At 42.2% G+C, this 27,449-nt stretch overlaps 1 protein-coding gene across 4 annotated transcripts in view; it reads right to left on the bottom strand.

The window, feature by feature from the left end:
* Positions 1–5,679: 5,679 nt before the first annotated feature.
* ATP10B (ATPase phospholipid transporting 10B (putative)) overlaps positions 5,680–27,449 on the bottom strand; it is a 321,028-nt gene continuing 299,258 nt past the window's right edge. For 3 of the 4 annotated variants that reach the window (XM_074390675.1, XM_074390674.1, XM_010345327.3), the window contains 2 exons: positions 15,439–15,626; positions 5,680–11,863 (listed from right to left, as the gene is read on the bottom strand). In XM_074390675.1, the coding sequence (XP_074246776.1) occupies positions 11,416–11,863; positions 15,439–15,626 (636 nt within the window). In that variant the 3' untranslated portion in view covers positions 5,680–11,415. The remainder of the gene's footprint in view (positions 11,864–15,438; positions 15,627–27,449) is intronic. The other variant, XM_074390676.1, reaches the window with a different exon arrangement.

The following is a 27,449-nucleotide window of genomic DNA, read 5'->3' as shown; positions in this document are numbered from 1 at the left end:
ACATCTTTATTTCTGCCTTCATTTCATTGTTTATCCAGTCAACATTTAAGAGCCAGTTGTTCAGTTTCCATGAAGTTGTGCAGTTATGAGTTAGTTTCTTAATCCTGAGTTTTAATTTGAATGCACTGTGGTCTGAGAAATTGTTTGTTCTTTGGCATTTGCTGAGGAGTGATTCACTTCCAATTATGTAGTCAATTTTAGAGTAGGTGTAATGTGGTGCTGAGAAGAATGTATAATCTGTGGATTTGGGGTGGAGAGTTCTGTAAATGACTGTTAGGTTTGCTTGGTTTAGATATGAGTTCATGTCCTGGATATCCTTGTTAATTTTCTGTCTCATTGATCTGTCTAATATTGACTGTGGAGTGTTAAAGTCTCCCACTATTATTGTTTGGGAGTTTAAGTCTCTTTGTAGTTCACTAAGAACTTACTTTATGTATCTGGGTGCTCCTGTATTGGGAGCATATATATTTAGGATCATTAGCAATTCTTGTTGGATTGATCATTTTACCATTTTGTAATGCCCTTCTTTGTCTCTTTTGATCTTTGTTGGTTTAGAGTCCATTTTATGAGAGACTAGGATTGCAACTCCTGCTTTTTTTTTTTTTCTCTTCATTTGCTTGGTAAATCTTTCTCCATCAGTTTATTTTGAGCCTATGTGTGTCCTTGCATGTGAGATGGGTTTCCTGGATACAGCACACCGATGAATTTTGACTTTTTATCCAATTTGCTAGTCTGTGTCTTTTGATTGGGGCATTTGGCCCATTTACATTTAAGTTTAATATTGTTATGTGTGAATTTGATCCTGCCATTTTGATGCTAGCTGGTTGTTTTGCCCATTAGTTAATGCAGTTTCTTCATTGTGTTGATCCTTTTTACCATTGGTACATTTATGGAGTGGCTGGTACTGGTTGTTCCTTTCTATGTTTAGTGCTTCTTTCAGGAGCTCTTGTAAGGCAGGCCTGGTGGTGATGAAATCTCTCAGCAGTTGCTTGTTTGTTAAGGATTTTATTTGTCCTTTGCTTATGAAGCTTAGTTTGGCTGGATATGAAATTCTAGGTTGAAAATTATTTTCTTTAAGGATGTTGAATATGGCCCCCACTCTCTTCTCACTTTTAGGGTTTCCGCTGAGAGATCTGCCATAAGTCTGTTGGGCTTCCCTTTGTGGGTAACCCAATGCTTCGCTTTGGCTGCCCTTAGCATTTTCTCCTTCATTTCAATCCTGGTGAATCTGAAGATTATGTGCCTCGGGGGTTGCGCTCCTTGAGGAGTATCTTTGTGGTGTTCTCTATATTTCCTGGGCTTGAATACTGGCCTGCCTTGCTAGGTTGGGGAAGTTCTCCTGGATAACATCCTGAAGAGGGTTTTCCAGCTTGCATTCATTCTCTCCGTCACATTCAGGTACAACTGTCAAGTGTAGATTAGGTCTTTTCACATAATCCCATATTTCTTGGCGGCTTTGTTCATTTCTTTTCACTCTTTTTTCTCTAATCTTGCCTTCTCATTTTATTTTATTGAGTTGATCTTCAATCTCTGATATCCTTTCTTCTGCTTGGTCAATTCGGCCATTGAGACTTGTGTATGCTTTGTGAAGTTCTCGTGTTGTGTTTTTCAGCTCCATCAATTTATTTGTATTCTTCTCTAAGCTGTTTATTCTCATTGGCATTTCATCAAACCGTTTTTCAAGGTTCTTAGTTTCATTGCCTTGTGTTAGAACATGTTCTTTTAGCTCAGAGAAGTTTGTTATTACCCACTTTCTGTAGCCTGTTTCTGTCAATTCATCAGACTCATTCTCCATCTAGCTTTGTTCCCTTGCTGATGAGTTGTGATCCCTTGAAGGAGGAGAGGTGTTCTGGTTTTGGGTGTTTTCATCCTTTTTGTGCTGGTTTCTTCCCGTCTTTGTGGATTTATCTACCTGTGGTCTTTATATTTGGTGACTTTCAGATGGGGTCTCTGAGCAGACATCCTTTTTGTTCATGATGAAGTTATTTCTTTCTGTTTTTTAGTTTTCCTCCTAACAGTCAGTCCACTCTGCTGTAGGACTGCTGGAGGTCCACTCCAGACCCTGCTAGCCTGGTGATTACCTGTGGTGGCTGCAGAACAGTAAGCATTGCTGCCAATTTTGTCTTCTGTTATCTCTGTCCCAGAAGGATACCCTCCAGATGTCAGCCTGAGCTTTCCTTTATGAGGTGTCTCTTTGGGTATACCAGGGTCAGGGAGCTGCTTCAGAAGACAGTCTTTCCCTTATAGGAGCTCAAGTGCTGAGCCATGAGCTCTGTTGTTCTGGTCAGAGCAGTTGGGCAGGTACGTTTAAGTCTGCTGCAGCAGAACTCATAACAGTCTTTTTTTTCCCAGGTGCTCTCTCTGTCCTGGGATGGTGGGGCTTTATTTATAAGTTCCTGATATGCTGCTGCCTTTTTTCAGAGCTGCCCTGCCCAGCGAGGAGGTAGCCTGGTCACAGTCTGCCAGCAGAGGTGTTGCTGAGCTGCTGTGGGCTCTGCCTAGCTGCTGTGTGAACTTCTTTGCAGTTTTGTTTATAGAGGTATAGTTAGAACTGCCTTGGTAATAGTGGTCTGCCTCAGTAATGGCAGATGGCCTTCCCCCCACAGACCTGGACCTTTTCCCCACAGACCTGGACCTTCTTGGGTCCAGCTGTTCTTGCTGTGAAACTCTCAGTCCAGAGCATTTCGGATTGCTGGTCTTGTGGGGTGGGACCCACTGAACCAGATCAACTGCCTCCCTGTTTCAGCCCCCCTTTTTTCAGGTGAATGGGTGGCTCTGTCTCCCAGGCGTTCCAGGTGCCTGTTGAAACGGCCATCCAGATTTGTGTGAGTTTTGTGTGGAGACCCACTGTGCCAGCTGAAAGAGCCATGCTGGAAACTTGTGGCAGTTTTCAGACAGGGAATTTCCTGGTCTGTGGGCAGTAATAAGTAGTTTGGAAATGCAGTGTTCACTCACCCTCTGCCTTGTTCTCACTAGGAACTGCACTCCAGAGCGGTTATTCTGCCATCTTGGATCTGCCCAAAAAGACTCTAAAGAAAAGATTTCCTATTGAGAGCTAAGTGAAAGCTTCAAGGACATTTAGGTGTAAACTAAGTATGAGAATCATTATTTCAGAAAAATTTGGAATACCTGAGGAGTCCTCTAGGTGAAACCCCTTATTTTACAGGAGGAGCAGGAGAGGAGAAGAAGTGTCTCACAAGAAATTTTCAGATCTGGGATCCAAGATCTCTTAACTCTAAATTTAGCCAGTTATTTTATTTATTTATTTATTTATTTATTTATTTATTTATTTATTTATTTATTTATTTATTTATTTACTATGCTATAGAAGGGTTTCCCAGTGGGTGATATTTTGGACCCTGAAGTTGGGTGACTTGAACTTGAACCTTGGCTCTCAGCCACATACTTGTCTGTTGACTCTGGAAAAGATATTAAACCTCAGGTTGCCCATATATAAAATGGAACAATGAAGCCAAATCGAAAAACATGTTAGCATTTGCAGGGAACAGGGAAAGAAAGTATATTCCCTGTTTGTGCTGTTGTATCAGCTGCAGTCTTATGTGTAGGCAGCCACTTCCATGGGACCTTCTGGCCAAAGGTGATTATCTCCCTGCTATGCCTGCTACCCTGCCTTGAGACCTCTCATTCCTGCTCCTTCTTCAGGATGAAGTGCCCTAAACAGCCGTTAAAATAGATGAATTACCAAGACAGAATTTCACATTAGGTTGTGATGTTCATTAAAACCATGGTCTGAATGATGTCCTCTGATAATCTTGATCCAGTTGACTGATGGTAGGGCAAGGATGATGATGTAAGATCCTACTAGAGAAGGCATCAATGGGCCTATTTGGTGAAAGCCTCCATTGAGTGGCATCCCAGAAGTTCCATTTTAAACATGAAACAGATCTATAGATCTTCTAAATCACTCTCTTCTGGCCACCAGTCAGGCTCATGGGGGTAACTGAGAGAAAAAGAGGTAAGTCTAAGCCTTTGGTAAGTTCACATCTCTCTGGGCCTGTGTTCCTTGCTCTTTAAAAGGAGGAGGGCTTATCTAGAAGCCTAGCAGATGCTCAGATGTTAACCAGGTCTTGGATTTCCTTCTTAAAACCTTCACTGTCCAACATATCAGTCTAACTGGGGAAAGCAAATGTGTGCTTCTCTTTACACATTTGTCTTGTGCATCCAGTAAAAAGGACAAATGATTATAAATATACATTTTTTTCCCCTGTGGGAAGAAGGTGAGGTCATTTTAAGGGCTCAGAGGCAACAGTTGGTGGTGCTTTGGAATTCATTTCTGCCTCTGTGGATGAGAAAAGAGTACACTGAGAGATGCCTTCTTATGAGTGTAAGCCACCCTCCAATGTCAGGCTGCCCTCTGGAAACAAGGTAATATGAAGAGTTCCAGACAGATCCTCCTATCAGACAGATCTGCTGAGTCCCCTGCCAGGCAGCCTAATATTTTATTATTTTACCCTTTTGGGCAAGTCTTTGTAGTTTTAAACATTCAAACAGGCATGGAAAGAATTGCCTATTCATTTCTGGCTAATAAGATTGTTGAAGAGCCCTCATTGAGGGGTGTCAGGAGACCTCAATTCTAGTCCCAGCTTTGCCTCCAAGTTGCTGGGTGACCCCAGTCATATCTGCTTATCTCTTACTTGAGTTTCATCATCTGCATGAAATAGTGACATTTTATGTGCAGGAATATCTTTACTCTCATCTTGTGGGCATATAGGTTAGCTGGCATAAGAAGAGCTCTTGACATTGGAGAAGAACATTTTCCCAAGTTCAGTCAAGTATCTGCTCAGCCAGCCTCCCTTTGCTGTTCTGGGGTCTGACGACAAGCTCTGAGGATCCTACTATATCCCAGATGGTCTTGGTCCCTGTAGCAGCTGGGCTTGCTTTTCCTTAGGCCTGAACTGTGAGGAGCTGGGCCCTCTTGCAGACCTACTGAGAGTCAGGGGAGAGACAGTGGCAGTCTGCATATCCACAGAGGAGGGACTTACAGGCAAGGCAGTGCTTGGACAGGGCACTAGAGACTTGGCTTAGTGTTTTAATTACATAGTAAGCAATTACGTTTGTTGCGGGTGTTGATGGAGGTTACAGGAGATGAAAACTCCTCTTTCCCACTCCTTAGCATACTTTAGGGCCTGTGTGAGGAAAAGAGGTGTCCTGGCTTGGGCTTCCCTCCTGACAGCTGGGAAGGGCAGCTGTCCTGGACCCTCATCAGGTATTTGCAGCTTCTTAATAGCCACTAATCTGAAAAAGGCAACCGAGGACCTCAAAAAGGTGTAGGAGTTCAACCTATTGTCTCCCCTTTAACCCTGTCTCTGAGAGCCGCCCTCACTTGTGATTTTCTTCAGTAGCAACAATCACAGTATTCCTGGTCACTGTCATGTGACACACACTGGGAACATATCAGGGAGTGAGGCCATGATCCCTCTTTGATGGAATTTTCCGTGTGTGTGTGTGTGTGTGTGTGTGTGTGTGTGTGTGTGTGACAGAGAGAGAGAGAGAGAGAGAGGAGGGAAGGGGAGGGAGAGAGAGAGAGGAGGGAAGGAGGGAGGGAGGGGGGAGAGAGAGAGCGAGAGGGGAGAGAGAGGGAGAGGAAAGAGAGAGAGAAAGGGAGTGGGAGAGAGGCGGGGAGGGAGGGAGGGAGAGAGAGCGAGCAAGCTGTACAAATAGTCAATCACAAGGTGTTGAATATACTAGAGTTCATGCCTACCCTGTAACCAGCCTTCCCAAATAGATTCTAGAATCACAGCATGATAGAACCAGTCTAGTTCCCACCTTGAGAGTCTGAGGAAACTGAGGTTAGAACCCGGTGACAAGATTTGTCCAGAGGCATCATGGAAACTGCTGGCAGGCCCGAAGTTGAAACCTGGCCTCCGACTTCTGGCTTCATCTCCATACACTCTCCTCACCCAACCTGCCACCTTCAGTCCTGTTCTCCCTGCAGTAAGAACAGTAAGAACCCTCAGTGAGGCACCTCCTTCACTGATGCTAGGTGGCACCAGAACACCTTCAAACAAAAAGAGTCCTGGACTTGGTTCCTGTCTGACAATCTCATTGCTGGTGACCTGAAGTTTTGGCTGGGTGACACTCCTCTGGTAGTCCCTCAAAAGGCCTGCCTGCTCAGGGCATTGCCCCAGCTCATAACCCCCACCTCCTTTATCAGTGGAGTCCTGCCTGGGTCCCAGGCTCCCTTGGGGTTTCTCTTTTTTGGTCACCTGGGAGGATTTACTCCTGTGTGACTGACTTCCTTGGGGCTCTCCATGTACATGAGGACTGGCTGGGTGCCCAGTTCAGGGAGAGATATGTTAAGGCAATGCAGGAATGAATTCTGGTTCTCCCAAGGTGTTAGTATCTTCCTTCTTTACGGAAGCTTTTGTCTTGGCAGCAACCCGGCTGGACACGGTGGTTGTGGTCCTTTCCTAGGTCATGCTGTAGGTCTATGCCAGAGTTGGATAAAATTCAGGCTTACTGATTTTCAGGGCTGCACTGCACCACCTTGCCTCTCAAGAGAATGTTGATACGACAAGTCCTTCTGAAATCTGGTCCCCACATGCCCCCCAGCCTCATCTTGCAGCGGTGTAGCCCTGTGGTCAAAAATACACCCCCTGCTGGGTACGGTGGCTCATGCCTGTAATCCTAGTGCTTTGGGAGGCTGAGGCAGGTGGATCACCTGAGGTCAGGAGTTTGAGACCTGCCTGGCCAATGTGGCAAAACCCCATCTCTACTGAAAAAAAAAAAATACAAAAATTAACTGGTGTAGTGATGGGTGCCTGTAATCCCAGCTACTCAGGAGGCTGAGGCAGGAGAATTGCTTGAACCCAGGAGGCGGAGGTTGCATTGAGCCGAGATCATGCCACTGCACTTTAGCCTGGGTGAAAAAGTGAACCTCCCTGCTAAAAAAAAAAAAAAAAGCCTCTTGTTTCAGACTCTGCAGATTAGAATGCCAGCTTGCTGCTTATTAATTGTATGACTGTGATATGTTTATAACACATCAACTTTACTTCTCTCTGAGAATGAGGATGTGGTAAATTTCAAATGGCCTCAAGTTTATTTACAGCTCTTCCCATTACAAGTGGAATGTATTTCCTATATCCTTGAAACTGGACTTGGTCCACAGAATGTGGTGGGCAGTGAGGATGTGTGTGAGCTTAGATCTCAAAGGCTTTGCAGCTTCTGTTCTCACTCCCAGATTGTTGCTATGTGACGAGGTCAGGCCAGCCTCTTTGAGGATGAGATACCATGTGGAGAGAGATCCCAGCCATACCAGCCAAAGCCCCACATAGAAGCAAGTTCAGCTGGTTCTGTGTGGAGCAGAAGTGAGATATCCTGGCGGAGTCCACCCTCAAGTTGCCTACACACAGCATCATGGGCACAGAAATGATTGCTGCATTAGCTCACTAAATTTTGGGTTGGCTTGTTATGCAGCAGAAGCTAGCTGAAATAGGGGAGAGTAACCACCCTAACCTTATAAAGCTGCCATGAGGTTTCCATGATGATGTGCGCTTAGACCATCACCTAGCACACAGTGAGCAAATACAGTCATTACTACTAACGTGATCCTGGCACCTCCTCTGTCTTGTTGGCTTCTAGTCACACTAACTTCCTTCCTTTTCCTTAAATACACCAAACTCTTCTCCTTCTTTGGGGCTTTTGTACTTAATTCTCTGGAAGGGCCCTTCTTTGCTGTCTTGGTCTCATGCTTGAGGTCTCAGCTGAAATACCTCCTTCTTGGACTATCCTGGGAACCCCTCCTCTCCTTTCATCTCCATTCTTGCCTCCTCTCATAGTGTGTAATATCACATTGATTGGCTTCCTTCATATTATCTGTCTCCCTTTCTAGATTGGGAATGTTTTTTTAGCAGCAGGAACTGGGCTTATTTTTGTTCCCTATTTTATCCTGGCTGCCTATCACAGTGCTATGTCGAACAGGTACACAGTTGATACTGATTGAATACATCAGTCTGGATTTGAGGTTGGTGGCGGGCTTCCAGGAGGAGAGGAGTAGCCAGGTTACAATGCCAGACTGCATGTGCTGCTTCCAATCCTGACAGTGCTTTTGGTTTGTGTCCTACTTTCATGTTGGGTCCAATAGCCGAATATGTTCCTGATACTCTATACAGTGGGGGTTGGTGGCACTGGATGTTCAACAAACATATGAGCTTCTCAAAGACAGATTGACCTCCTTATAAAACCTCATACATTGTCAGGCATCTAGTAGCAGCTTAACAGAAACTTTGGATAGATAGATGAATGAATGAATAAATGAATGAGTGCAAAAGAGGATGGGTGACAACCAGGAAAACCAGCAACCAAACCAACAGTCCCCCGGGAAAAAACCATTTCTTCGAAATTTACTTCCCTGGACACCAACCTGCCAAAGCTCAACAGACTGCAGCCCTTATGCCTGAATCCTACGCTCACGGCGCTCCCCTTTACTCAAATCCGGGCCTTTTGGCAAAAAGTACTAAGGCTGTGGGGAAAGAGAAGAGCAGTCATGGCCCCAAGGTGGGTCAGCTACTCTTCTGAAGGGTCTCTTTTAAGCTTTACCATATATCAGGAAGGTTTTTTCCCACTTTTGTATTATAATCACCTATGTAATCTCATTTTTTTTTTACTTATATGGTTTCTATGCACACACACAAAAGTTATATTAAAGATATTATTGTTCAAAAAAAAAAAGCTCTTTGAAAGCCCTCAGAACTAGTGATGATAATATAAAAGAAGAATAATATGAACTTAGGTTAGCAGGCAACTATGGAAAACCATGTGTTTTTTTTTTTTTTTTAAATAAAGGATGACATATTTCCAATCAGTAAAATATCATAAAAGTACAAAAATGTATTAAGTACAATCATTAGTGTTATGTTACAGGGGAATAGTTGTTATAACTTTTCCCTGTAAGATGGCACATTGGATGGTCACAGTTGGCTTGATTTATAGAGGTGCAAGAGTAGGTGACCAGTTGTACCAGTTCGCCCAGTTTCTTAGGATTTGGAACTCTGTAAAAAATGAGAAAGTCCCAGGCAAACTGGGATGGTTGGTCATACAAGAAAACGAGCAGCATCAGAATGTTGGCTATAGGTTGGAACTTAGGAAGAGGATGACTTTTTTTTTTTTTTCAACTTTTCTGTCATCTCTTTTCCCCTTAGCCCTGAAATAAAAATCCCTTTTGTTATTACTGAGGGTGTTCCAGCTTTCTGAGGCTTTTTGCCACTGGGTTTCACGTAATTTTGACTTAATACTTATATCAAGCCTGGGAAGAAAGGCACTTCTAACCAACTTGCAGGTGTGGCATCCTGCTTCAAGGCTCCTGCATCCTAGGGAGAATGGAGGCAAGCAAGGACTCACACTCAGATCTCCTAAGGCCACTCTTCTGTTCTTTCTGGCTTTTAGTAGTAGCCAGAAATTGTTTGAAAAATCGGGGTACCTGAGATCCAGATTTTGACTCAATCCCCTCACTAGGAACATTTCACATCATCACTGCTTTTCCTGGTATATGTACCTGCCCCTTCCTGGGCAATCCTCTTGCAGGATTCCCCCAAATACCCACTAGCTGGCTAGTCCTGGCATCACTATGTAGCAGAGGCAGTGAGACACAGTGCATTGGCTCTAGAAGGGTGCTGCAAAGGGTCCTTCCAGTCCAGGTTTGGCAGGGAGATGGTCAGAGGGCCAGCTCCCTGTGCCATTTGCCAACTTGATCGAATGTTTTCTGGCATCTTTGCTGAGGAGTTACTCAAGTGATAGGTCAACTCATGGCTGGTGGCATGACTCATAGGCTCAAAGACTCACTACACTTTGTACATCTATTTCTGTACTTTTTGCCTAATATATAGGTACTAGATTAATGTGGCCCAGTAACCCTTTCTGACTTATTTTTACAAGACTAGGGTTAGGCTATACTTTCCCAGAGCAGACTTGGCTTCTCTTGACAGCCTATTAAAATTCTACTGTTCATTCTTTTAACACTGTTTTGAGCTCTTTTATATACTTGACATTTATAACCTTTAAGGATAGGGAGTCTACATAATCCTTCTTTTCCCTGTGAAGTGACACTTGCTCTGACTCTCTCTAACCAAAGAAGGCCAGTGTCTTCCAGAGGGTGGTATTCTGGCATAAGCTGAATGGGGTTTCATGTTAGCTCTGCCCTCAAAGATGTCATTGTTTAAGCTCTGGGTTGCTCTATCGTATGGGCCTTTTCTGGGTGCAGATGTGCTTATACCTCCTGATTAACAGGGTTTTTTATTTCTTTTGTTCTAAGAGCTGAATGAGGATGAGTAATTTTATTTAAAAATAAATACAATAAATATGTTTTAAAAAGTGCCGCTGGATGGCTCATGCCTGTAATCCCAGCAATTTGGGAGGCCGAGGTGGGTGGATCATGAGGTCAGGAGTTTGAGACCAGCCTGGCCAACATGGTGAAACCCTGTCTCTACTAAAAATACAAAAATTAGCCGGGTGCGGTGGCAGGTGCCTGTAATCCCAGCTATGCAAGAGGCTGAGGCAGGAGAATCACTTGAACCCGGGAGGCGGAAGTTGCAGTGAGCCGAGACCATGTCATTGCACTCCATCCTGGGTGACAGAGCGACTCCGTCACAAAAAAAAAAAAAAAAAAAAAAAAAAAAAAAAAAAAAAAGTGCTGCCTATGTCCTCTTGTCAGATTCCCCAGATGTTGGGACACGTGGTCCGTCAATCAAAACAGGGGTCTCTGGTGCATCTGTTCCCTTTTGCATGTCTATTCTTCATGCCTCTTACACTAGCTGTGACCCTACAACCCTCAGAAGAGTCTGTGGCACTGAGTTCAAATACACTTTTCATCTTTAGATGTGGCTTTTCTTTGGCTTAGAGACAAAAAGCAGAACCAACTCTCTGTGCATGGAAGGGATAATCCCAACTCGCCCATCACGGCAATACACTTGAGGTGAAGCCCTAAGTCTCTTAGGGCTGTACAAGTCTCTTCTGAAACTTTAACTCTGGGCACTGAGAGGTAAATAAACCCAGAAACTTCCATACCCTGAGATATTGCTTGGGTTGATACACTTCTTGGAATCTTGGAAACTTACAGCCCAATTGCATTGGATTGTAGGCTGCACTTATCTAGACGGTCAGAAGAGTGGTTTTGGGTTAAACCAATTTGAGAACTCAATGCAACAAAAACAGCCTCCTTATCTAAACTCTGCAAGATGTGCTGCCTGGCAGCCACAGAAAACTAGAGGCTGACTGGTTTTCCAGTCTTTGTGTCAACCCCCTTGGGACCAGCCCTTCCTCCAAGGAAGTCAAGCTTACTGGGGGAAAAAAAGAATAACTCTGGCACAATGTTTCCTCTGTGAAGAGGAAGGTGTCAAGGGTTACTTGGGCCAGTGATTGGGTGGCCTATGTTGAGTTTGTATGGATTTCTGTAGTTCCTCATATGGTCAGTGAACTCTGGGATCGGCGATGGCTGCCCCTCTTTGAGTGCCGGGACATATCAGTCTGTTCTCTTGAGTAGGCCATTGTCCTGTGAGGCCCCAGCAGGTGCTCCCCGGATGAAAGTTTAGCTGAGGAGTCCCCTGAGCATGAGTCATCCCTCATGCACCCTTTGCCGCATCTCTGTTCATGGATCATCCACTCTTCTGTGTTCTTCCTCTTGGGAGGGTTAGAGCTCTTTGGGGTGCTGGCACTGAAGTCCTGTTCTGTGATAGATGACACTGAGTGGTGGGTGGGTCGAGCCACTTCAGGTGTAGGGACAGGCCTCGGTCTGCTTCTCCAACTCTGGATTTCTAGGTTTCTTTTGTCTGTGGGGAGTTTGTCAATTTTCTGAGCTTTTGAGATTAGAGACTTCCCACAGGTTCCTTGTAGAGATAGGAAAAAGCACCTGGTGGGAAATAACAGAAAAATGATATTTTCTGATTTCTGTTGACTTCATAAACTAGCATTGAAAGGGGGTCTTTACAATCCAACTCCCTGCCCAGGGCAAGATCCTCTTTACTGCACTCCTAGTTGATGATTATTAAATCCATGTTCGGGCACCTCTAGTTTGGGGAGCTCAACAACAAAAGTAACAACAACAAAACATAAAAGCTAACATTTATTATACACCAGGACTGCTCTAAGTGCTTGACGTGTTACTAACTCATTTTATTTTCCCAACAATCCTATGCAGTTATTACTTTTGTTTGCTTCTGCATACAAATGAGGAAACTGAGGGACTGAGAGATTTAATGATTTGTCTACAGGCACACAGTAGTTGAGCTATGGTCAGGAGCACGCACTCTGAATCCAAAGACTTGTCTCTTATTCTTCATGCACAAAGCAGTCCTTTCTATTTCTGGGCTACTCCAATTTAGGCAAATTTAATTGCTCTGTCATGTTAAGCCTTTGTGAAACTTGATGATTTTAAAGTAGTTTTAAAATCCATATACTTTTCTTGAATCTGTGGACCTTGCTGACTTGACAGTGTCATCATATTACCACGATTTTCCCGATAAAGAAGTAAGGGTCCTAAGAGGTGAGGTGAGATTCCCAAGGTCTCCTGAGATGTTAGGATCTCCCTGTTGACTGACTCAAGGTTTTTATCCCCCTGCCAAGCTGCATACAGTCTGTAGTAGACTCTGGAATTGGGTGTCTTTTTCTGTGTTTAGAATCTTCTCTTTGAAAGTGTAGGCAAGGAAAAGGGGTGAGAATGTGAATAAAACTATGTGCTGTATGAAGAAAATATACACAAGTTTGTGGCACTGTGCAACTCACATCTAGTTTCTGGATGTCCATTGCTTTATCTAAAAAGTAATCCATTTGGCCTGGAGTACATCTAGGGTCATTCCCAAAGACAGTCTTTAAAAATTTTTTATGTTTAAAGCCTTATAAGCAGGAAGGCGCCCATTCTTCCACTATGTCTAAAAGCTGCAGGGGGACCACCCAGAGGTTTCTGAAAATTACATTAGATCTCATGGAACCAGATCAACTTTTCTCCATTCTCTCTCATCTCGCCCGGGAGGTCGTAGGGACCATGTATATGTTCCAGGAAGTATTTGAGTTTTTGCTTCAAAACTGGAATTTCCTTAGTGTAAACCTTTCCTTCAAGCCACTGTCTTCCTCCTCCCTTCATTTATTCAACAAATGCTTTTCAAGTTGCCACAATGGGCCAGGCCCCCAAGGGATTAAGCCATGAATAGGAAAGACAAGGTCCTTACTGCAATGTAACACAGGAACATAGTTATAAATAGAGAAGGCAATGAGAGTGTCAGAATCCTGCTCACTGAAATTAAATGCTTCTTCCTCAAGGAAGGAAGTGCTGACAGTTCCACCCACTACATATTTCTCAAGCCCATGTCCCATCAGCACCTAACTGTTTCTTTCTTAAGGAAATGTCCCTCCATTTATAACTGGATTCACATGTTACGTGACAGCAAAGATCTTGTCTTTTGTGTTGATGGCTCAGTTTCTTGGGGGCCTGGGCCATTGTGGGGACTTGAAAAGTATTTGTTGAATAAATGAATGGAGGAGGAAGGTGGTGGCTTGAGGGAAAGGTTTACACAAAATAACCTTCTAAAGCTGAAAACTGCAAGATGTATAGGAGGTAGCCACACCAAGGGGATGAGAATCAAAACCTAGGTACAACTGGCTGAAGCTTGGGAAGTGATGATAAAAGCAAGAGAATACAACCCAGGAGGGGTTGGCAGAAGCAGAGCGGCAGGAACTGTGGGCCAGGTTTATGGTTTCTGTGCTTTATTGCAGAGGTCTTGGTAAGCCCTTGGAGGGTTATGAACAGGTGACATGATCACACTTTGAGCCAATGTTAATGGACTGCAGTGAGATTCAGTAGGAGACTACTGAAGTAATTTGGGGTGAAAGGGTAATAGTCTATTGGTAGTAGTGGCTGTCGAAATGGAAATAGTAGATGGGTTTGAGAAATACATCGTGGCTAGAACTGTCAGTACTTGGTGAAAGGCTAGATATAGGCATGAGTTGGCAGGTAATGTCAATAATAATTTCCCGGGGCCTGCCTTTGTCCTAAGTGGGTAGTATTTACTGAAAGAAACTCTGGAGATACCCAGATTTCTGGGGTGGTGGTGGTGACAGAGGGTAGAGTCATGAATTCAATTAGAAATGTCTCCCAGTTTCCTCAGACTTAATATGCCCAGTGGAGGTGATGAATAACTTGCTAGAAAGATGTGTCTGGAATTCATGAGAGGTCTGGGCTGGGAATTTAAGGTGAAGAGTCATCTGCTAAAAATAATTTTTAAATCCATGATAGTGATTGCTGTTTATGGAGAGAGTATAAAGTTACAAGACAAGAGAGGGTAGGGACAAGAGAAGCTAGTTAAGCAAACTACCGAACTTATATTAAAGGAAGTAAGGCTGGTTGATGGCTCTCTGATTTTGGGATCAAACAAGTTCTGTATAATGTTGTAATTGTCTATTGGTTATAGCTTAGAATGATAAAATGCTTAAGAGTGACGTTCAGGGTTGTGAGATCCTCGGGATGGAGAGAGGCTAAGTCTTGCCTGTGTATACATCATTTGTCAAGTTCACTGCTCTGACTAGAGAGTGTGGGCTGCAGAATAGAACACTGGCCTTTGAGTTGGGAGAGCCTAGCTCCCACTGTGATTTGTGTTAGGCCTGTGAACACATTCTGGTCCCTCTTGGTACTTCAGCGGTCCCATGAGCGGGGTACTAGAACCATAGGTCTGCCCAACACTTAGCTCACGGCAAAAGCAAAATGAGAGGCTAGATGGGAGAGCCTATGTCAAGAGTGAGCTCCCAGGAAAGGCAAGGCATTTATAGTTGCTGTTGCTATTTTTCTGGAAAAGGTACATTTACTGCAGAGGGTTTAACCTGGAAATATCCAACGTAGTCCCTGAGCGTGGATAATTTATTTGACTAATGCAGGTCTTGTATGGAAGGGGTACGTTTAGACAAATTTGAATAATATTTAAACACTGGCCATTTCATGTACAATTTGAATTTCTGAGACAACTCTGAAGCATTTGATCTTTCTTTGTGGCCATGATGGAAGCTGAGAAGTTCTTTCTTCTAATGTCAGCCCTCCATCTGGCTTGCTGCACTTGCTGGCTTGTTCCTGTAGGCATTTGAGTATGAGATTCCTGAACTAATATAAAAAAGAGCCATAGAGCAGCTCAAAATAATTCCTTATTACATATACAAAAACTGTAAGGCAGGAGAGTGGGAATTGATATTCCCATTTTATAGATGTCACAACTGAGGTCACACTGACTTTGTGACTTCACTACTTTGTGGCTAAGCTGGGACCACAGTCCATGTTATTTGCCTCCTGGTTGTTCGTTGTTCTTTCTATCCTAGCTCTCTTTCTGAAACAGCACCCTCAAGGATCTTAGCAGAAGTCAAACTCCTGACTCTTGGGTTATAAAAATGGCTTATTAAGGGGAGATTGGAAACTCTAGGAAAGAAAAATAGCCCCAGTGCTCAAACCTTGGGAGAAGAGCCACAACTGGTGTGAGAAAGCAGACGAGGTAGAAAGTGGGGTCTGAGAGCTGGCCTTCCATCACCCAGTAGGGATTCGTGGGGCTGTTGCAGATGACGCAGGTGGCGTTGTACAGGAGGGATACCAGAAAGTACATCAGGAAGCTGCTGAGGAGCACAAGCCCATGGAAAATGGTCTGTGGAGGAAAAGAAGTAAATACTGTTGAAGGTATAGTTGAGATTAGGGAGCAGGGTGTTCACGCTACTTGGTTAACTTTGTTTCAAACTATTTTTGAAATGCAACACACACAAAATTCAAAAAGTGTGCATCACTGGTAATGCCAGGGGGACAGCAAGAGCCAGATGTTACAGGCCCATAAGTGAGGAGTTTGGACTCCATCCTAAAAGCAATGGGGAACCATGGCAGGACGTGAAGCAAGGGAGAGGTAAGTAGCATAGGTAGATGTTGGCACATTGGAGATGGGAGGGTCTTCTGAACACATCTCCCACCCAGGAAAAGTCCAAACACCTTAGCTAGAACGCTGATCCCTGTACCTTCAAGGGTTTGCTAGCTTTAGTTTCCTTCTCTGAAGGTAATCTGGGGAATATGGCATTGGGAATGTGATGGCATTCATTGTAAAATTTACAACTGCAAGTGACAGTGTGCCTGGCTGATAGTGGCTTAAACAAAGAAGAAATATCATCTTTTCTAGCAAAACATCCGAAGGCTGGCAATTCCAAAGCTGTGGCAGAGGCTCAGTGTATCCAAGAATCCAAGCTCTTCTCATATTTCTGCTCTGGCATCTCCAGCAGTTGTCTTTGTCCTTAAACTCACTGCCTGAAACAGTGGCTGCAGTGCCACACACTATTTGATTACAGGACACTGACAAAAGCAGGAAGGAAAGATGGGACAAAAGGCTTTACTTCAGGACCCTATCCTATTAATAAAAGAAAGTCCCAGAGTTCACTTGACTTCTCATTGGCTAAGAGCTAGATCATGTGCCCGCCCCGGACCAATCACTGCTGAAGGGAGAGGAATTACTGCTCTTACTTAAGACAGATCATTATTGATTTGCTGGGGCTGGAGAGCAACCCAAACCAGGGGATTTCTAACCCTCAGTTTGGTACAAAAGTACTCGTGGTATTTGCCATTAAAAGTGCTAGTATTTTTATGGTCATTCAGCAAGAGGTATTTATAATTTCCATCATGACTTACTCTATTTCATAAGTTGTTTAGAAGTGCCTTTCGAAATTTCTAAGCATGTTAGGCTTTATGTGGCTACCTGTTTATTGCTGGCTTCTAATTTAAATAACCTGCTGTCAGAAAACATGGATTTTAGGATTTTTTTTTCTTTCAAATTCCTTTGTGATTTAGAATTCTCTCTGGGAACTGATCTGTGTATGTCTGAAAAAAATGTATATTATTTGGTTTGAGCAAAGTTTTATATATTAGATAAAACATAATTGATTAAAAGTTTCTATATCCCTTCTATTTTTTAAATCTATTTGATCTATGCCAGTTTCTCAGATTTGTATAAAAATCTCAAGCTATGATTGTGAATTTGTCCATTTCTTATTTTTGCTGGATGAAAAAATCCAATCTGTAATTTTTGTTTTTAGAGGAAGAATTTAATCCACTTAAAGTTACTATGAGTACTGATATATTTAAACATCTCATTTTGCATTTTTTTTGTTTGCCATTATTTTCTTTGCTCATTTTTTCATGTTTCCTACATTCTGCAGAATTGACAGTTTTGTAGATTTTTTTTTTTTTTTTTTTTTGAGACAGAGTTTCATTCTTGTTACCCAGGCTGGAGTGCAATGGCACAATCTTGGCCCACCGCAACCTCCGCCTCCTGGGTTCAGGCAATTCTCCTGCCTCAGCCTCCTGAGTAGCTGGGATTACAGGCACACGCCACCATGCCCAGCTAATTTTTTGTAATTTTAGTAGAGACGGGGTTTCACCATGTTGACCAGGATGGTCTCGATCTCTTGACCTTGTGATCCACCCGCCTTGGCCTCCCAAAGTGCTGGGATTACAGGCTTGAGCCACTGCGCCCGGCCCCAGTTTTGCAGATTTTTTAAAATTCCATTTTAGTAGTTAAGATACTAAAACAAGTGAACTTTTATGGAAAAATGTATAGTTAAATGTGTATTTTTATTCTATCCACTATAAAGGCTTTAGCATAAATTAATTACCTATTGAATAGCCCTTCCTAATGTTGTTTCTCATAGTTTTAGCTTTTGTTTTTTATATTCTTGCAGAAGTATGTTCCTTCTTTTTGTGAGGACCTGTGGGTAGTAAACCTTACAGACTTTATCTGAAAATAGAATTTATTTTGCCTTACTCTTAATAGTGTAGCTTTTCTTTTTTTTAAAATTTTTTTATTGCATTTTAGGTTTTGGGGCACATGTGAAGAACATGCAAGATTGTTGCATAGGTACACACATGGCAGTGTGATTTGCTGCCTTCCTCCCCATCACCTGTATCTGGCATTTCTCCCCATGCTATCTCCCCACAACTCCCTACTCCCTGCTGTCCCTCCCCTATTTCCTTCTGACAGACCCCAGTGTGCGATGCTCCCCTCTCTGTGTCCTTGCATTCTCATTGTTCAACACCTACCTATGAGTGAGAACATGTGGTGTTTGATTTTCTGTTCTTGTGTCAGTTTGCTGAGAATGATGGTTTCTAGGTTCATCCATGTCCCTACAAAGGACACGAACTCATCATTTTTGATGGCTGCATAATATTCCATGGTGTATATGTGCCACATTTTCCCTGTCCAGTCTCTCATCAATGGGCATTTGGGTTGGTTCCAGGTCTTTGTTATTGTAAACAGTGCTGCAATGATCATTCATGTTCATGTGTCCTTATAGTGGAACAATTTATGATCTGTTGGATATATACCCAGTAATGGGATTACTGGGTCAAATGAAATTTCTATTTCTAGGTTCTTGAGGAATCACCACACTGTCTTCCACAATGGTTGAACTAATTTACACTCCCACCAACAGTGTAAAAGTGTTCCTATTTCTCCACATCCTCTCCAGCATCTGTTGTCTCCAGATTTTTTAATGATTGCCATTCTAACTGGCATGAAATGGTATCTCAGTGTAGTTTTGATTTGCATTTCTCTAATGACCAGTGATGATGAGCATTTTTTTCATGTGTTTGTTGGCCTCATGTATGTCTTCTTTTGTAAAATGTCTATTCATATCCTTCACCCTCCTTTTGAATGGGCTTGTTTGCTTTTTCTTGTAAACCTGTTTTCGTTCTTTTTAGATTCTGGATATTAGCCCTTTGTCAGATGGGTAGACTGCAAGAATTTTATCCCATTCTGCTGGTTGCCAGTTCACACTAATGACTGTTTCTTTTGCTGTGCAGAAGCTGTGGAGTTTGATTAGGTCCCATTTGTCTATTTTGGCTTTTGCTGCCAATGCTTTTGGTGTTTTGGTCATGAAGTCCTTGCCTATGCCTATGTCCTGAATGGTTTTGCCTAGGTTTTCTTCTAGGGTTTTTATGGTGTTAGGTATTATGTTTAAGTCTTTAATCCATCTGGAGTTAATTTTAGTGTAAGGTGTCAGGAAGGGGTCCAGTTTCTGCTTTCTGCACATGGCTAGCCAGTTTTCCCAACACCATTTATTAAACAGGGAGTCCTTTCCCCAATGCCTGTTTTTGTCATGTTTGTCAAAGATCAGATGGTTGTAGATGTGTTGTGTTGCCTCCAAGCCCTCTGTTCTGTTCCATTGGTCTATATCTCTGTTTTGGTACCAGTACCATGCTGTTTTTATTACTTTAGTCTTGTAGTATAGTTTGAAGTCAGGTAGCATGATGCCTCCAGCTTTGTTCTTTTTGCTTAGGATTGACTTGGCTATGTGGGCTCTCTCTTGGTTCCATATGAAGTTTAAGGTGGTTTTTTCCACTTCTGTGAAGAAGGTCATTGGTAGCTTGATGGGGATAGCACTGAATCTGTAAATTACTTTGGGCAGTGTAGTCATTTCACAACATTGATTCTTCCTAACCATGAACATGGAATGTTTCTCTATCTATTTGTGTCCTCTCTTATTTCGTTGAGCAGTGGTTTGTAGTTCTCCTTGAAGAGGTCCTTTACATCCTTTGTTAGTTGAATTCCTAGGTATTTTATTCTCTTTGTAACAATTTTGAATGGCAGTTCATTCTCGATTTGGCTCTCTTTAAGTCTGCTATTGGTGTATAGGAATGCTTGTGATTTCTATAACCTGATTTTGTATCCTGAGACTTTGAAGAAGTTGCCTATCAGTTTCAGGAGATTTTGGGCTGAGATGATGGGGTCTTCTAAGTACACAATCATGTCATCTGCAAATAGAGACAATTTGACTTCCTCCTTTCCTATTTGAATACTCTTCATTTCTTTCTCTTGCCTGATTGCTCTGGCTAGAACTTCCAATACTATATTGAATAGGAGTGGTGAGAGAGGGCATTTTTGTCTAGTGCCAGATTTCAAAGGGAATGCTTCCAGTTTTTGCCCATTCAGTATGATATTGGCTGTTGGTTTGTCGTAAATAGCTTTTATTATTTTGAGATACGTTCCATCAATACCTAGTTTATTGAGGGTTTTTAGCATAAAGGGCTGTTGAATTTTGTCAAAGGCCTTCTCTGCACCAATTGAGATAATCATGTGGTTTTTGTCTTTGGTTCTGTTTATGTGGTGAATTAATAGACTTGCATATGCTGAACCAGCCTTGCATCCTGGATAAGCTTTTTGATGTGCTGTTGGAATCAGTTTGCCAGTATTTTATTGAAGATTTTTGCATCTATCTTCATCATGGATATTGGCCTGAAGTTTTCTTTTCTTGCTGAGTCTCTGTCAGGTTTTGGTATCAGGATGATGTTGGTCTCATAAAATGATTTGGGAAGGAGTCCCTCTTTATGGATTGTTTGGAATAGTTTCATAAGGAATGGTATCAGCTCCTCTTTGTATGTCTGGTAGAATTCAGCTGTGAACCCATCTCGACCTGGGCTTTTTTTTGGGTGGTAGGCTCTTAATTGCTGCCTCAACTTCAGACCTTGTCATTGGTCTATTCAGGGTTTTGACTTCTTCCTGGTTTAGGCTTGGGAGGAGGCAAGTGTCCAGGAATTTATCCCTTTCTTCCAGGTTTACTAGTTTATGTGCATAGAGTTGTTTGTAATAATCTGATGATGGCTTGTATTTTTGTGGAATCTGTGGTGATATCTCCTTTATCATTTTTTTATTGCATCTATTTGATTCTTCTCTCTTTCCTTTTTTTATTAATCTGGCTAGTGGTCTATTTTGTTGATCCTTTCAAAAAACCAGCTCCTGGATTTATGGATTTTTTTTGAAGGGTTTTTTGTGTCTCTATCTCATTTAGTTCTGCTCTGATCTTAGTTATTTCTTGTCATCTGCTAGGTTTTGAATTTTTTTGATCTTGCTCCTCTAGCTCTTTCAGTTTCGATGATAGGGTGTCGATTTTAGATCTCTCCTTGCTTCTCACGTGGGCATTTATTGCTATATATTTTCCTCTAGACACTGCTTTAAATGTGTCCCAGAGATTCTGGTATGTTGTGTCATTGTTCTCATTGGTTTCAAAGAACATCTTTATTTCTGCCTTCATTTCATTGTTTATCCAGCCAACATTCAAGAGCCAGTTGTTCAGTTTCCATGAAGCTGTGCTGTTCTGAGTTAGTTTCTGAATTCTGAGTTCTAACTTGATTGCACTGTGGTCTGAGAGACTGTTATGATTTCCATTCTTTTGCATTTGCTGAGGAGTGATTTACTTCCCATTATGTGGTCAATTTTTACAGTAGGTTTGATGTGGTGCTGTGAAGAATGTATATTCTGTGGATTTGGGGTGGAGAGTTCTGTAAATATCTATTAGGTTTGCTTGTTCCAGGTCTGAGTTCAAGTCCTGGATATCCTTGTTAATTTTCTGTCTCATTGATCTAATACTGACAATCGGGTGTTAAAGCCTCCCGCTATTATTGTGTGGGAGTCTAAGTCTCTTTGTCAGTCATTAAGAACTTGCCTTATGTATCTAGGTGCTCCTGTATTGGGTCCATATATATTTAGGATCATTAGCTCTTCTTGTTGCATTGATCCTTTAACTATTACATAATGTCCTTCTTTGTCTCTTTTGATCTTTGTTGCTTTAAAGTCTATTTTATCAGAGAGGAGAATGGCAACTTCTGATTTTTTTTGCTCTCCATTTGTTTGGTAAATCTTCCTCCATCTCTTTATTTTGAGCCTTTGTGTATCCTTGCATGTGAGATGGGTTTCCTGGATACAGCACAACGATGGGTTTTGGCTTTTTATCCAATTTGCCAATCTGTGTCTTTTCATTGGGGCATTTACCCCATTTACATTTAGGGTTAATATTGTTATATGTAATTTTGATCCTGCCATTTTGATGTTAGCTGGTTGTTTTGCCTGTTAGTTGATGTAGTTTCTTCATTGTGTTGATGCTGTTTACCATTTGGTATGTTTTTGGAGTGGCTAGTATTGGTTGTTCCTTTCTATGTTTAGTGCCTCTTTCAGGAGCTTTTGTAACACAGGCCTGGTGGTGATGAAATCTCTGAGTACTTGCTTGTTCACAAAGGATTTTATTTTTCCTTCACTCATGAAGCTTAGTTTGGCTGGATGTGATATTCTGCATTGAAAGTGCTTTTCTTTAAGGATGTTGAATATTGGCCCCCACTCTCTTCTGGCTTGCAGGGTTTCTGCTGAGAGATCTGCTGTGAGTCTGATGGGCTTCCCTTTGTGGGTAACCTGACCTTTCTCTCTGGATGCCCTTAGCATTTTCTTCTTCATTTCAATGCTGGTGAATCTGACGATTATGTGCCTTGGGGTTGCCGAGGAAAGAATATCTTTGTGGTGTTCTCTGTATTTCCTAGACTTGAATATTGGCCTGCCTTGCTAGGTTGGGGACGTTTTCCTGGATAACATCCTGAAGAGTATTTTCCAGCTTGGATTCATTCTCTCCGTCACATTCAGGTACACCTATCAAACGTAGATTAGGTTTTTTCACATAGTCTCATATTTCTTGGAGACTTTGTTCATTCCTTTTTACCCTTTTTTCTCTAATCTTACCTTCTCGTTTTATTTCATTGAGTTGATCTTCAACCTCTGATATCCTTTCTTCTGCTTGGTTGATTCGGCTGTTGAAACTTGTATATGCTTTGTGAAGTTCTTGTGTTTTTCAGCTCCATCAATTCACTTATATTCCTCTCTAAGCTGTTTATTCTCATTAGCATTTCATCAAATCTTTTTTTCAAATTTCTTATTTTCTTTGCATTGGGTTAGAACATGTTCTTTTAGCTCACAGCAGTTTCTTATTACCCACCTTCTGAAGCCTGATTCTGTCAATTCATCACACTTCTCCATCTAGCCTTGTTCTCTTGCTGGTGAGAAGTTATGATCTCTTGTAGGAGAGGCGTTCTCATTTCAGGTGTTTTCATCCTTTTTGCGCTGGTTTCTTCCCATCTTTGTGGATTTATCCACCTGTCATCTTTGTAGTTGCTGACTTTCAGATTGGGTCTTTAAGTGAATGTCCAGTTTGTTGATGATGAAGTTATTTCTTTCTGTTTCTTAGTTTTTCTTCTAACCGTCTGGCCCCTCTGCTGTAGGACTGCTGAGGTCACTCCAGGCTCTGCTTGCCTGGGGATCACCAGTAGTAGCTGTAGAACAGTAAGGGTTGCTGCCAGTTTCTTCTTCTGCTATCTTTGTCCCAGAAGAATACCTGCCAGATGTCAGTCTGAGCTCACCCTTATGAGGTGACTCTTTGGATATACGGGGGTCAGGGGGCTGCTTGAGGAGACAGTCTGTCATTCATAGGAGCTCAAGTGCTGAGCTGTGAGCTCCGTTGCTCATTCGGAGCTGCTGGGCTGGTACGTTTAAGTCTGCTGCAGCAGAACTCATAACCCCCACCCCTTTTTTTCCCCCAGATGCTCTGTCCTGGGGAGTTAGGGCTTTATTTATGAGTTTCTGTTGTGCTGCCTTTTTTCAGAGCTGCCCTGCCCAGCGAGGAGGCAGCCTAGTCACTCTGCCTGCAGAGGCTTTGCTGAGATGCTGTGGGCTCTGCCCAGTTGTGTGAACTTCCCTGCAGTCCTGTTTATACGAGTGTAATTAGAACTTCTTTGGCAATGGTGGACTGTCTCTGTAATGGGAGCCTGCCTTGGCAATGGTGGGCTGCTTCAGCAATGGCAAACTACCTCCGTAGTGGTGGGCTGCCTAGGTAATGGCGAATACCTCTCCCCTACAGAGATCCCAGGTTCAGCTGTGCTTGCTGTGAAACTCTCAATCCAGAACATTTCTGATTGCTGTTTTTTTGTGGGTGTGGGACCAGCCGAGCCTGATGACCTGGCTCCCTGCCTCAGAGCCCCCCTTTTTTAAGTTGAACAGTCAACTCTCTCCCAGGTGTTCCAGTCGCCTGTTGAAAAGGCCCCGGAATCTGTGTGATTTCCCATGTGGCAACCCACTGTGCTGGCTGAAACAGCCGCAGTGAGATTCCTGGCGCTTTTTTGCCTGGGATTCTCCTGGCCTGGTTCCCTGTTTCAGTTCCCTTTTTAATTAGGTGAATGGGCGACTCTGTCCCCCAGGAGCTCCAATTGCCAGCTAAAATGGCGCCCGGACCCATGTATTTTGTATGGAGAACCTCTGCACTGGGGTGCCAGCAAAACAGCCACGTCAGCCAAACCAGCTGCACTGGCAACCCGTGGGGCTTCTCTACCTGGGAATCTCCTGGTCTGTGGGCAATAAAAATCCATCTGCAAATACGGCATCCACTCACCCTCTGCACTTTCACTGGGAGCTGCAATCCTGAGCTGCTCCTAATTGGCCATCCTGGATCTCTCCCCTAATAGTGTAGCTTTTCTAGTTGTTTTTCTACAGGAGTTTGAAGATAGTTACTCCATTGTCTTTGTGGCTTTTATTGTTTGGTCATCAGCCTAACTGTTCCTTTTCAGGTAATTTGTCTATAGTCTGTGGCAGACTTAAGGGTTGTCTCTGCATCTTTTACACTGTATAGTTTAATTATGAAATATCTAGGTAATACATCCAGATTTTTGATATTTTCATTCTCAATGACAATTTCTTCAAATGTTGCTTCTCCATCATTCTTTTTTCCTCCTGAGATTCCTCTTTAAAGAGGCTGCCCATTTGTTCCAGCCACCATTTCCTCTTATTTTTCATATTTATGTATCATTCTGGATAAGCTTCTAAAACTACATTTCAATTTGGCAGTTTCTTTTTTTGCTAGTGTCTGATCTAGAGTGGATCCTACAAATTGTAGTTTTAATTTCAATGACTATATTTTATTTTCAAGAATTCTAAATGTTTCCTTAGCTTGGTGGTTTCTAGTATCAAACAGCTTGCCATTGTTATCTTTCTCTTAGATTTCTTTCTTGAGAAGGTGAACTTTAGACCCAGTAGTAGATGGGGTTCCAGACTGCCCTACCCTATAGGAGCCAGAGTCCCCATTGTCAAGATCTGTGTCATGTCCTGGTTTCCAGAAAGTCTGCAGTTTGAACTTTCCCAGTGCCTTCTCTTCCCCTTCTGTTTCTCATTGTATTGCAGCCCCTTCCGGTGTTTCTGGCCCATGGAGAAAACTGTCCTGTACTTAAGCCTGGCTATGCCTTTCTTTTGTCTTATCACTTCATTATGTCTGTCACTGGCACAAATTGGATCAGAGGGTTTAAAAATTTTTTTAAGTTCCAAGATACATATGCAGAACATGCAGGTTTGTTACCTAGGTATACATGTGCCATGGTGGTTTGCTGCATCTATCAACCTGTCATCTAGGTTTTAAGCTCTGCATGCTCTCCCTCCTCTTGTTCACCACCTCCTGACAGTCCCCAGTGTGTGATGTTCCCCTTCCTGTGTCCATGTGTTCTCACTGTTCATCTCCCACTTAAAAGTGAGAACATGTAGTGTTTGATTTTCTGTTCTTGTTAGTTTGCTGAGGATGATGGCTTCCAGCTTTATGCATGTCCCTGTAAAGGACATGATCTCATTCTTTTTTTATGACTGCGTAATAGTCTATGGTGTATGTGTACCACATTTTCTTTATCCAATCCTTTATTGTTGGGCATTTGGGTTGGTTCCATGTGTTTGCTATTGTAAATAGTGTTGCAATAAACGTACATGTGTATGTGTCTTTATAGTAGAATGATTTATATTCCTTTGGGTATATCCCCAGTAATGGGATTGCTGGGTCAAACTGTATTTCTGGTTCTAGATCCTTGAGGAACTGCCAGACTGTCTTCCACAATGGTTGAACTAATTTACACTCCCGTCAATCCACTCAATTGTAAAAGCATTCCTATTTCTCCACAGCCTTGCCAGCATCTACTGTTTCTTGACTTTTTAATACTTGCCATTCTGACAGGCATGAAATGGTATCAATTATGGTTTTGATTTGCATTTCTCTAATTATCAGTGATGTTGAGCTTTTTTTCATGTTTGTCGGCCACATTAAGTGTCATCTTTTGAGAGGTGTGTGTTCATATCTTTTGACCACTTTTTGATGGGATTTTTTTTCCTTGTAAATTTGTATAAGTTCCTTGTAGATTCTGGATATTAGACCTTGGTCTGATGGGTAGATTGCAAAAATTTTCTCCCATTCTCTAGATTGCCTATTCACCCTAATGGTAGTTTCTTTTGCTGTGCAGAAGCTTTTTAATTAGATCCCATTTGTCAATTTTCATTTTTGTTGCAATTATTTTTGGTGTTTTCATCATGAAATCTTTGCCCATGCCTATGCCCTGAATGGCATTGCCTAGATTTTCTTCTAGGGCTTTTATGGTTTTGGGGTTTACATTTCAGTCTTTAATCCATCTTGAGTTAATTTTTGTATAAAGTATAAGGAAGGTGTCCAGTTTGTTTTCTGTATATGGCCAGCCAGTTTTCTCAGCACCAATCAGTAAATAGGGAATCTTTTCCCCATCGCTTGTTTTTGTCTGGCTTGTTGAAGATTAGATGGTTGTAGATGTGCGGTGTTATTTGAGGTCTCTGTTCTGTTCCATTGGTTTATTTATCCATTTTGGTTACTGTAGCCTTTTCGTATAGTTTGAAGTCAGGTAGCATGATGCCTCCAGCTTTATTCTTTTTGGTTAGGACTGTCTTGGCTATACAGGCTCTTTTTTGGTTCCATATAAAATTTAAAGTAGTTTTTAAAAATTCTGTGAAGAATGTTGATAGTAGTTTGATGCGAATAGCGTTGCATCTATACTACTACTTTGGGCAGTATAGCCATTGTCACCATACTGATTCTTCCTATCCATAAGGATGGAATGTTTTTCCATTTGTTTGTGTTCTCTCTTATTTCCTGAAGCAGTGATTTGTAGTTCATCTTGAAGACATCCTTCAATTTCCTAGTTAGCTGCGTTCCTGGGTATTTTATTTTCTTTGTAGCAACTGCGAATGGAAATTCATTCATAATTTGGTTCTCTGCTTATCTATTGCTGGTGTATATGAATGCTTGTGATTTTTGCACGTTGACTGTATCCTGAGATTTTGCTAAAGTTGCTTATCAGCTTAAGGAGTTTTTGGGCTAAGAAATTTTTTTTTTTTAAATATACAATCATGTCATCTGTAAACTGACAATTTTCCTTTGTCTCTTCCTATTTGAATATACTTTATTTCTTGTGCCTGATTGCCCTGGCCAGAACTTCCAATACTATGCTGAATAGGAAAGGGAGTTTTCAAAATGAGAACTCCATGATCCAAAACTACCCTTGAGTGGCTCTTATTGGCCACTGTCCAGCTGGTTATGGCCCGCTTTTAGCTTGCGATAGTGGTGATAGGAGGCTGGAGTAGGGAGTTCCACTGCAGAATGGAGGAACACGTTGAGCCTACTTGAGGCCATTTTCCAAATTTTTAATACTTGCGTGTCTAGAAAGACATTTCAGCATGGCTAAGGACAAATCTTTCTGTAAAGTGGTCCCCATGTACCATTCAATCTTATCTACTTACACTGTTAGCATGGATGTTAATGGCTCACATTAAACTGCCAGGGTTCAAAACTTG

Source organism: Saimiri boliviensis, chromosome 20, assembly GCF_048565385.1.
Source record: "Saimiri boliviensis isolate mSaiBol1 chromosome 20, mSaiBol1.pri, whole genome shotgun sequence".
Classification (NCBI taxonomy): Eukaryota; Metazoa; Chordata; class Mammalia; order Primates; family Cebidae; genus Saimiri; species Saimiri boliviensis.
The sequence above is the reverse complement of the archived record's forward strand: the minus strand, read 5'-3'. Positions and strand labels throughout refer to the sequence as shown.